Source organism: Mandrillus leucophaeus, unplaced genomic scaffold, assembly GCF_000951045.1.
Source record: "Mandrillus leucophaeus isolate KB7577 unplaced genomic scaffold, Mleu.le_1.0 Scaffold464, whole genome shotgun sequence".
Lineage (NCBI taxonomy): Eukaryota > Metazoa > Chordata > Mammalia > Primates > Cercopithecidae > Mandrillus > Mandrillus leucophaeus.
The window spans coordinates 1018186-1029912 of record NW_012104965.1 but is presented as its reverse complement, the minus strand read 5'-3'; the positions used below and the strand labels follow the sequence as shown (position 1 = coordinate 1029912).

Sequence of the window (11727 nt, the reverse complement as noted above, 5' to 3'; positions counted from 1 at the left end):
GCCCTCCCCGGGAAGAGCGAAGGGGGCGGAGTCAAGGTGGGTGTGGGAGGAGGTGGGCATCCGCGCGGGGCGCTTCTCTGGCTCCAGCTGATCCGCGACTCCAGGCGGAGGGGGTTGTCTACGGATCAGAGGGGTCAAGGAACAGTGCCAAAGGAGCCACATCCAGCATTGACACAGCAGGGGAAAAATACGTAATATTTTACATGTAGGTCGTTTTTGGAATGTATTTGCTGAAAAACGGATGTTGCTGTGATGCAACAGCGGCAAGAATTGTGCTTTGAAAGCGGTTATGCCTTGACAAATATTTCTCAATCAGTAGATTCCCGACAGGAAATGTAAAATTCTATATCCCCAAATCTCGAAAGAGGTCACAGCAAAAATTAATGGAAGGGGTTGTGATAGGCAGTCTGCCATCCTCATGTCATTTGCGTTTTCTCACACACTTCTGTCATGCCAGTAGCAACAGAGTTATGTACTGGTTGAATTTTGCACAACTAGACAAAATTTAAAATACTGAAAATTGACTGTTTTTTGGCTATTTAGTACCATAGAGGGAGAACCTACTTATTTGCAACGCCTGAAATGCCAGTAACTTGAAAGTTTATTTTAATGTATTGGCCTACAGCTGCCAATTGGCCATGATGACAATGCTGATGATGGCCAGAGCCAATGATTTCAAAGTAACTAACATGTTTCACTTCCATTATACTAAGGCAGATACTGAATAACACAAAGGTGACATTAAAACAGTCACTAACATATTTTACTAAACCAGTTTTAAAGTCTTTATTTCGAAAGACTGAGTTTTTTTCCTAATCTTCAAGGGTTCCTCTTAATGCAGTTTCAAAAGTGGCTACCAAAATCAACCATTTAAATATGAGAATTATTCATTCCCTCCAAATAATGTGAACCAATGCTACAATATATTGCATAAATGTGTACATATACAATTTTTCTTAAAGTTTATACTTAACTTATAATGCAATATAGGGGAGGCTATTAAATTATTTATATTCCCTTAAAATTCTAGACTCTATCAAGCATTTTCCTATTTCCAAAGATTCAACGTTAATTTGAAACTGCTATGTCCAATAATAATCTGTGCATGAATAAACTGCATTTACAGATATATGAAGTAGCTGCTAAGTGAAAGGACATTACCTGGTAATTTGACAGGAAAAGAGTCCACAGACAGTCTGTAAACCAATTAAACATAAACATCTGATGCACATTTTCTACTGAAAGAAAAGCAAGGGAAAGAAGAGAAAGGAAAACTTTAAGGTTCCCAAATCTACAAACAATTTTTACCATTAACTGTACTGTACAGTATTTTCATTTTATTTTTTAGAAAACTTATGTAAAAGTGTTTTTCAGGATTCCTTGGGGGAATAAGTATTTTAGCAGAGGTATATAGTTTCTAAGAGTTACCCTGTTGAATTATGTCAGTGCTTTGGACTTGAAATAAAAATGACTTTTTAAAAGTGTCAGTTCATATCCGAATAGTTTTAAACCAATACACTTAATGAAAAGAGCTGAAGGCAAAGAACAATGGATGTACATGGACCTGAGGTGGGTACAGACACAATTAGGGGCCTAGAGGTACAAACTCAGGCTTTATACCATGGAGATGAAGGAGGGTTTTCCATTAAAATATGAAAGCTAATTTATGAAATTTGCCTACCAAAGGAAAATTAAAAGTGTTAAAATACAAGGTACAGGAATAACTTGCTTGCTTAAGTACAATGAATCTTTGATTCTTCAGTTAAATTACCAACAGAAATCCCAACTGTGATAAAGAGCAGGGGATCACAGTCTAGTAACCTACTGAATGAATCGTAAAATTGTCAGGAAAATGAAGTCTGAAACATTTCTGAATGGGTATCTATCTTACTGTTAAATAAATTTTTTTTTTTTTTTTTTTGAGACGGAGTCTGGCTCTGTCGCCCAGGCTGGAGTGCAGTGGCGCGATCTCGGCTCATTGCAAGCTCCGCCTCCCGGGTTCACGTCATTCTCCGGCCTCAGCCTCCCGAGTAGCTGGGACTACAGGCGCCCGCCACCACGCACGGCTAATTTTGGTTTTTTGTATTTTTAGTAGAGACGGGGTTTCACCGTGTTAGCCAGGATGGTCTCGGTCTCCTGACCTTGTGATCCGCCCACCTCAACCTCCCAAAGTGCTGGGATTACAGGCGTGAGCCAATGTGCCCGGCCTAAATAATTTTTTAAGTTTATTAATATTGTGTGTCAATATTACTAGATTTAAATAGTATTATTATTATTGAGGGAAGAAAATCTCTACATTTTTCTCCTTCCCCTTTTTATAAATGTGGATTCAGTGGGTCTTTTTAGGTTCAGATATTATAAAAAAGAAAGAGCTCTAATACTGCAATTCATAGGTAACACATTACCACTGAATTCAGTATACTTCCACTATTATTTTATTTTAGTGATACACTTAACTGTAAAATTTTCAGGAGCCACCTTAGGGAATGAAAAGTCTTTCTCAAAATGCTTACTTACCCTCTTCAGTATTAAATATATAAAAATTAACTATTCACTAGTCACAGAATTTTAGTGTTGATGGGACCTTAGAGATCTTTTAGTCAAGTCTCTACTCTGTCAAAATAGTAATCTCTCATCATGCTTCTACTACCAGGCTTTTTGCCTATGTTTAAATACCTCCAGTGACTCACTATATCTCATAAAAAGGCTCCTCTTTTCAAAAAAAGTTCAAATGTTTAAAACATTCTTTTATTATGCCAGAATCTACCTCCTTGTTGTTTCCATCCATTACCCTTAGTTCTTCAGCACTTTGGATTAATTCAACAGATATCTTCTTTGTATCCAAATGCAAACCGTTAATATTTATACTTGGGTTAACAAAAAAATTATTTTTAAAGCGTATTCATACTAGAAGAGTTGAAAATAGGACATGACAGAGCTAAAGGCATGAGAAAATGCACCATTAATTGTGTCTGCTTAATTACACCTTGTTATTTATTAATGTGATATCCAAAACAGTAGTTCTGTTGAAATTGTGTATAAAATCTTTAAACTAAAAAAGTGTGGTGAATTCCAATTTTATGTGAGGTTTGTGATTAACGTCCCAAAACAAAAAACCACTATAGAAAGCCTGAATAAATGTCTCTTCAGCTCCTATTGCCCACCTAAAAGCTGCCTTATTTTCGGGCAAACTAACATTAATTTTTATGACATTAAGCTACTCAAAACTGCTATTATATTGGTAAATCATTTGTAAGCAATTTACTGAATCTTCCATTCAAAATTATTAAACAATTCTATAGAGGCTATAAGGCGCACGCACACACAAACCCCTCAGTTATTATTATGCTTTTAACAAAAGCATTTAGTATCACAATCTTACTTCAACCAGTACCTTAAACGAACCAATGAACAAACTTCTTCAGAATTTACATATACCTAAGAAATATAACCTTTTATTCAGTACCAACACCTGATTCAAATACAAGTAACATATATATATCATATATAAACCTGTTATGCAATCCAAAAAGGTACCTCTCAAAATGCACCAAGAAAATACTGTATTTATAACAGTTTAGACTCTGGGGTTAGCTGATTGAAATAGATTAATACAACACATCCAAAACTAAAAAATTCTGTATCTAACAATTTTCAGGGTCCATGAGTCTCTTTTGAGATTAGTTTATAAACTATTTCCTGAAATTTTTATTTAAAAGCAACAGCCTACACTATGCCTTTATGATGTGGTGGTAAAATTGTATGGATAATTACTAATTTGGTTGAAAATACCTAAATCTAAAAAACTTAGCCTATTACATTTAGAAGCCCCACATCTATAGTGACAATCAGCATCATCTTTTCATTAGTCTCATTTTTTATTATTAATGCCACTCTAAAACACTTATGTAGGCTTTTGGTTCTTCAAATAACAGTTTTGGATTTTCTTTTCATAAGTTTTACACAGTTCTATCCAGTGGCCCCATTTTATCAGCATATTACAAACTGTATGTTTATGGTTCTTACATTGATGACATGTTATTTTTATCTCACCCAAATTCTGGAAATTTTTGGCCCATCAATTCTCAAACACTGGAACATATAAGAAGAGTAATATAATCTCACATTACTTGAGGGAGTTTGGCTTTTCCCTCCCTTAATCTCCAAGCGTACCCCTGCCTACCAGCATCACATCCGTCTTGTCTGCATTGAACCTCAACCAGTTGGTTCTTAACCACGTCCGAAACTCAGCCAGGCACTGGGAGAATCGAGCGACCACACCATCTGGATCAAAGGAAAGAGAGCCTCAGTAGCAAGGAGACAGAAACGAGATACAAGCTCACCATCTACCCTGTTTCACATGTTTAAAAAGATGGTCGGGAATTAGGACAAGGATCCCATGACAATTTTAGAAAAACATTTAATGAGCCTTAAGTCATGCAATTTGCAACCAATGGTAAAGGAATAAAAGCGACCCAATAAATAGGTCGCCTCATTCCACCCATGAGTGAAGAAGATTCAGTCAACTCCGGGTCATCTCGGTGAAGCGGCCTCAATAGCCAAATCAATCTTGTAATTACGTAAGTTCTTCTGCAGAAATACAGAATTCTAGCGTTGGAGGAAGCTTTAAATAGGGAAAACTGAGGCCCAGAGAGGGATAGTGACTCGCTCAAGGTCACACAGCATGCAGGGACCACACAGGCTCCAGGCCAGGGACCTAACCACTACAAGCTGAAACAACAAGACTAAAGAGCGGCAAGCATCTGTCCCAAGGGATCCTCCCACGCGCTAGGAGGACCTCATTTCCTCACAGTAATACCCTATTCGAGTCTCTCCTCCCTCCCTGACTCCATTCGAAAAGGGCAGGTTGGCCCAGGGCGCTGCTCACCATAAAGGCTGCAGTGCAAGCGGGAGCCTCCGGGGACTGGGACACAAGTGAGGGAAATACAGGAGAAAGAGGCGGAGCCACAGCGGGGTGGTCAGCTTAGCCCCACCCCGACTGGGATCAGGGACCGAAGCGAACGGGGCGAGGCGAACTCACTCCGCAGCGGATTCCCAGCGCGCCGCCGCCACCGCGAAGGCAAAAGGGCGGCGCTGGGAGGTAGTGGGCGGTGGCGGGGAGGGAGCTGCGCATGCGCCTTCGGCCGCCGGCGGCGAGCAAGCCAGGCGCGTTCTGAGGCAGCCCCTCCCCGGAAGTTAAGGGTCTTCCGGGCGGTACACTGCTGTGGGGGAGGGGAAGGAGAGAAAGGGGACTGAGGACACCTCAGGAGCCCCTCATCCCAAACTGGAACAGAAGGGGAGAGATGGCTTGTGGAGGCTGCACTTACAGCCGCTGCCGCTGCTGCCGCCGCCACCTTCGCTGCTGCCGCCACCGCCTGAAGAAGCCCCATCCATCCGCCTGCAGCCGGGAGACTCAGAGCCTGGGAGGGGCCTGAGGCCCGGGCCGCCCGCCTCCTTCTTCTAGTCGTCGTCCGGAGCTTCCTCCTGCTCCACCAACCCTCTGCCCTCCCCTCCGCCTCCGCCCTCCTCCTCGGCCTCGTGCCGCCAGCCAACCGCGCGGCCGCTTGTTGAGCCAGAGCTCCACCGTCGCCATGACGCCCGGCAAACATTCCGGATCCTCGGCCCGAACCGCCAACGCAGGGGCTTGGAGGTACAGGGACTTCAGAGGCGGCCAGAAAAGGGGTGGTGGACCACTCCCCAGCTGGTCGCCACCATGCCAGTCTCTCCGGCAGGCAGTCACAAGCAGCAGAACTTCAGGTTGTAAGTTCCGGCGTTAAAACCGTAGTCCATCCCCCTGGGTCCCGGAGGGAGCCCTTCTATTAATAGATATTTCTGGATTTGGAAAGGGCCGTACCCCAACTGGGTTCAGTCTCTAGACCTCGAAGCGCCCAGGCGACAAATGGCTCCTTTATCGACCTACCACAGTCTTTAAAAAAAATCACTACTGGGCCGGGCACGGTGGCCCACGCCTGTAATTCCCAGCACTTTGGGAACCTGAGGCGGTTGGATCATCTGAGGTCAGAAGTTCGAGTCCAGGCTGGCTAACATGGTGAAACCTGGTCTCTACTAAAAATACAAAAAGTTAGCCGGGCCTGGTGGCACATGCCTGTAATCCCAGCTACTTGGGAGACTGAGGCAATTGCTTGAACCCGGGAGACGGAGGTTGCAGTGAGCCGAGATCGTGCCATTGCTGCCTGAGTAACAGAGCGAGACTCTGTCTAAAAAATAAAATAAAATAAAATCTCTACTGCTGTGCTTGCTCTGTGAGAAAAGACCTGGTTTGTTTAGAACCATCCTTCCTCCTAGCACTTCTAGTTTGTTAAGGCCTGCAGTCTCTCAAGGTTGATGCCTTCATGCTGTGCCCAGACGTTCAAGAGCCTCAGCTTCTGTGAGCCACCAGGCCAAACATTGCTGTGCTCTGTAGTAGAGGTATTTTATTGTCCTCTCCTCAATACCATCTTACCTTAAAACTAATTCCTGCTTCCAGCATTCTACTGTTATGCATCAGTTGAACAAGACTGGAGAAAAGCACACAGCTATGTGGACTTGTCTTTAAATGGTTCCTTAGTACTGCCCATAATACTGTCCACTAAGTTCCTCCAAAGTTCCTTAATTACTTGTTTTCTCTTCCCCTCTCCAATCTCCTCCACCTCAGCTAATCTTTCTTCAGCGGAACTTTTTGAGAGTTCTTGGGAGAGAACCTTGCATTCTCTCTTGAATATGGTACTCACGCTTTTGTCCATCCTACCGCTCCACCAAAACAACTTCTGTGCAAGTCAACAATAGCCATGCAGCCAAATACAATGGCTGATCCACAGTTTCATTCTTTGTTAAATGAAGCAGCGTTGGTCTAGTTTGTTACTTCTTGAGCTTTGAAAAGCTGTATTTGGGTTCTGAGAAACCACTCTTCCTAGTTCTTGTCTTAGTTCGTGGTTTCTCCTTTTCCAGATCCTTTGCTGGTATCTGTTCCTCACTATCATAACTAAATACAATCATGCATCGATGGTGACCCTTCTGAGAAATACCTTGTTAGGCAATTTCAGCATTTTGCAAATATCTTCTAGTGTACTTACACAAACGTAGATGATGTATGGGCTACTATACACCTAGGCTTCAAGTGTATAGTAGGCTGTACACCTAGGCTGTAGTAGGCTATACATCGAGATTTGTGTAAGTACACTAAATGGTGTTTGCATAATGATGAAAATACATTTGTTGGTTCTAGGCTACCAACCTGCAGCATGTTACTGTACTGAATACTGTAGGCAGTTGTAACACAATGCTAAGTATTTGTGTATGTAAACATAGAAAAGGTAATGTCTTGTGCTTGAATGTTGTGACAGCTACAACGTTGTTAGGCAATAGGAATTTTTCAGCTCTGCTACCAGATCACCATTGTATATGTGGTTCATAGCTGACGATCCAGGACTGTATTGGTGTTGCTGGGTCAGTCCATAAACCTCTTCACTCTGATGTCTTTAAGTATCACCTATAATGATGATTCACAAATGTTCATCTCTGGCTAAGACCTCTCCCAAGAAAACAGACTTTAAGAAAAAACACCTGCACTTGTAAGTTAATAAACATCTCAAAATTCACATCTACAACTAAGTGTATAATATTTTCTCTCTTTTCTAATTAACTGCCATCTTTCTCATTTTAGTAAATGGCAAATTCCACTCTTTAATTACTCAGGTGAAAAACTTTGGGATTACCCTTGACTTCCATCTTATACCTCACTCCATAAGCAAATTTTACCATTTCTACCTGCCAAATAAATCCAGACTACCACTCCCATGTAAATCACTGTGTTACATTGTGATACCCACCTAAATAGTCTCCTTGCCAACACCCTCCAGGTAGTAATCAATGTGGTTCTGCCCGAAATATTTCTCAAGTTTTTTCCATTTCACTCAGTAAAACTCTTTACAGGACCCCAGAGGATCTCACTATGGACTCTTCCCTTTGCCTAATTACATTCCGTGTTGTTCCACAGCACATGAGGCACACTATGTTCCCCCTTTGGAGCCTGTGCTCCAAAGTAATATAAAGTAATAATACTTCACCCTTGGAACTCTTCAGTTCCTCACCTTTGCTTGAATTTTTCCATAAAATTTATTCCTGCCAGGCGCAGTGGCTTATGCATGTAATTCCACCGCTTTATGAGGCTGAAGTGGGCAAATTGCTTGAGCTTGGGAGTTCACAATCAGCCTGGGCAACATGGCAAATCCCTGTCTCTACAAAAAATTGAGCCAGGTGTGGTGGCATGTGCCTGTAGTCCCAGCTACTTGGGAGGCTGAGGTGGGAAGTTTACTTGAGACTAGGAAGGTGATGCTGTAGTGATCCGTGATCACTGCCATTGTATTCCAGCCTGGTTGACAGAGTGAGATTCCATCTCAAAAAAAAAAAGTTTTTCTGCAAGTTTATAGTATACCTGCTTATTAATCCGTCTTCACCTAAGGATAGTACTCCAAAAGGGCAAAGATTTCTGTTTTGTTCACTACGGTGTCCATTACCTAGAATGAAGAAGGTGCTAAATAAATATTTGCTGAATGAATATTTACTTCAGTAACTTTGGTTACTGCTTATCTTGTATGGTTTTTGTTTTCACCTTCAGGTATGGAAATTTTAAGGTAAAATGAAATTGAATTTATTAAATTGAGAAATACAAAAACTGTCCAACTCATAGTATGAGGTGTAAGAAAAATTCCTTTGGGAGTTTCTTAAATGTTGACAATTTCATAACATTATTGAGGAAAGAATGGGGTGAGAGATGGGAAGTAGTATAACCTTTATTTTTTGCAGTAGCCATGTTATCTAATTAAAACGAAGTTTCACAGACAAGTTTACAACCTTTTGGTTTGGCCTAATTTGTTATTTCTCATCTTCCTCCTTTTAGGACTTAATCCTGACCTTGGAAAGGATCTCATGAAGCAAATATTTGTCAATTTTCCACTTTCTCTTTTCCTGTGTTAGATCCTTGCCTTTAGCTTTACAATATTGGACAAGTCTACCATGGCAATAAAAACAACTGCTGATTCTTCAACCCTTCATCCTATTTCTCTGTCCAGTGCCTTTATATTCCTTACATGTTCATGTTTCCTTTTGATTTTTATTTAATGTTTTTATCTCTGCTTACATTACTCACTTGTTCTTGAATATTATCCACTTTTTCCATTAGAACCCATACCATATTAATCGTAAATATTTTAAATTCACAGTCTTACAGTTACAAAATATCTGTCACATCCGAGTGCGGTTCTGATACTTGCTTTGTCTCGTCACACTTTTTTTTAACCTTTTGATATGCCTTACAATTTTTTGTTGAGAGCTGAACATATTGTATAGGTAATGTGAACTGAGATTAAATAGGCTGGTAGTGTTTTATGTTTGTGTGGCTAGGAATTAGGCTGTGTTTACTGTTTAGTTGTAAGTGTGTAAGGCATCATTTTCCTCTACTGTCCTTGTTTCTGTCTCTTAAAATTTCCCTAGGGACTTCTTAAATAAAGTCAGCCTTGCAGTTCTTTCCATTGTAATCCCATTATTATACAGGAGCCCTGTAGATGTGGTGGTGAAACAGGATAGTGACTCCTTCACAGGTGGGAACTGAGGTGCACAGGCACTGGCAGGGGCAAACTCCACTCACTCGCTGCTCCACCCCTCAAGGGAGGTGGAGCACAGGTGCGTGAATGGAGGAGCCAGAGTGAGTGCTTTTGGGCGCCTTCAAGAGTGAACTGCATACTCGCTCCCCAGCAGTATCTAGGGGAGGGTACCCACGACCTCTGAAACCCCAGAGGAGGTGTTACAGTGCCCTTTTAGCTTTGCTGTCTACAAGTGTTAACAGCTCAATGGAGGATCAGCATGACAGCCTTTTGCACCCACACTCAGTGGCACCTGAGTTCTTGTCCAGTGTCCAGGAGGAATGAGGTTGCATGAGAGTTGAAGCTGGTAAATGCAAGGGATTTTATTGTGATAAAAGTGGTTCTCAGTGGGAAGAGGAGCTGGAAAAGGGATGGAACAGGAAGGTAATCTTCCCCTAAAGTTCAGCCATTCCCAGCCAGATTCCTCTTCAAAGATACACCGTCAAGCTGTCCCTCTGAAGTCAAGCCACTTCTCTCTGACGTCCAACCATAGTTTCCAACGTCCAGCTGCTTCTCTTTCTGCCGGCTGAGCCTAAGGTTTTCATGGGCACAGGATAGTGGGGCAGAGTGGGCCATGGGTGATTTTGGAAAAGGCAGCATTCAAGCAGGAAAACACAGATGTATGTTCTTACTTTGGGCCATGATTCCAGGCTTGAGGGTCGGGACCTTGCCAAGGACCTGCCCTCTTCTGCCCTGAATTTCCCTGCTTCCTATTCCTATCAGTGGGAAGATGTAGGGGGAGGGGAAGGGTTTGACAATCCTATGATTAGCTCTTAGTGTTTTAATGGGCCTTTGTCCCTGAGGTGAGACCTTGACAAGTGCTTTTCAGTACATTTTTTCTTTGAGGGGGAAAAGATGGCTAATGGGGGCCAGAGTTGGGTATTTCCTTTCCCCCATGTCAGTTAGACCCTGATAAAACTCTAGTTAGGCTCTGGTAAAGTAGTTGTCCTTGAGTGCAGGTGTTTGTTAAGGAGAACATAACATTGTAGGTGTATTTTAGAATGGTTACTTCCTATCCACCTGCTAGAACCATGAGGAAATTTTTCTTTAATCTTCATCCTGAGAACTTTGTGGCCACATAGAGGTAAAGCTCATGAAAGTGTAGGGGCCCCCCAGAATATTTTCTCTCTCAAGTTAGTCTATACTCAAGTCTTCAGTAGTTAGCTAGTTGCCTTTTAATTGCTGGCTTCAGTGGCATTTTCTGCCCCCAGTAAGTTGTGATTCTCTGCTTTCAACTTGTCTCCAATTTTCAAGGTAGTTGTTTGTTCTTCTTAAATAGAGGAAGAACTGTTTTATGAGTTAATGTGAGATTATTTTATTGTCCATCTATTCACTTTGAGATGGCTGTTAGACTAGAGCTATCTAGTAGTCAATTATTCATATGAGTATGTGAACCTGAGAATTTGAGACAGGTCTCAGTTAATTTAGAAAGTTTATTGTGCCAAGGTTCAGGATGTGTGCCTGTGATACAGCCCCAGGAAGTACTGGCAACGTGTGCCTAAGGTGTTCAGGGCACAGCTTAGTTTTATACATTTTAGGGAGGCATGAGACATCAATCAATATATGTACGTTGGTTCTGTCCAGAAAGGCGGGGACAACTTGAAGCAGGGAGGGGGCTTCTAGGTCACAGAAAGGTGAGAGACAAATGGTTGCATTCTTTTGAGTTTCTGATAAGCCTTTCCAAAGGAAGCAATCAGAATATGCATCTATATCAGCGAGCAGAGGATGACATTGAATAGAATGGGAGGTAGGTTTGTCTTGAGAAGTTCCCAGCTTGAATTCTCCCTTAGCTTAGTAATTTTGGGACCCAAGATATTTTCCTTTCACGTTTCCCCCATTTCTTTTTAAAAAATCTTTTGGAGAAAACATTTTAGAAGAAAATGAGTCTCTGGTCTCGCGTTTTATCTGATCTCTCATGGCTAGGACAGTTTATTCCTAGATGGGTTAGGTCCCAAAAGCTCATTTTTAGCAGATTGTGAAGTCTCATGTCATGTGAAGAAGAAATGGGGGAAGAAGGGAGAAAAACAACAACAAACAAAAGAACAATCCTGGAAAAATTGATATAGGCTATATTACTCTGAAGTCC

At 41.8% G+C, this 11727-nt stretch overlaps 2 protein-coding genes across 11 annotated transcripts in view; one reads left to right on the top strand and one right to left on the bottom strand.

The window, feature by feature from the left end:
• The window catches only part of MIER1 (mesoderm induction early response 1, transcriptional regulator), a 63903-nt gene extending 58375 nt beyond the window's left edge, over positions 1–5528 (bottom strand). For 3 of the 10 annotated variants that reach the window (XM_011994968.1, XM_011994972.1, XM_011994973.1), the window contains exons 1-3: positions 5328–5528; positions 4184–4284; positions 1162–1235 (exon numbers count right to left, since the gene is read on the bottom strand). In XM_011994968.1, the coding sequence (XP_011850358.1) occupies positions 1162–1221 (60 nt within the window). In that variant the 5' untranslated portion in view covers positions 1222–1235; positions 4184–4284; positions 5328–5528. Of the gene's footprint in view, positions 1–1161; positions 1239–4183; positions 4285–5327 lie in introns of those variants that run through there. The other 7 variants (XM_011994964.1, XM_011994970.1, XM_011994974.1 and 4 more) reach the window with 5 other exon arrangements.
• The window catches only part of WDR78 (WD repeat domain 78), a 105549-nt gene continuing 99033 nt past the window's right edge, over positions 5212–11727 (top strand). Inside the window, 2 exon segments of the mRNA XM_011994975.1 lie at positions 5212–5673; positions 5676–5760. Coding sequence (XP_011850365.1) covers positions 5592–5673; positions 5676–5760 — 167 coding nt within the window. The 5' untranslated portion in view covers positions 5212–5591.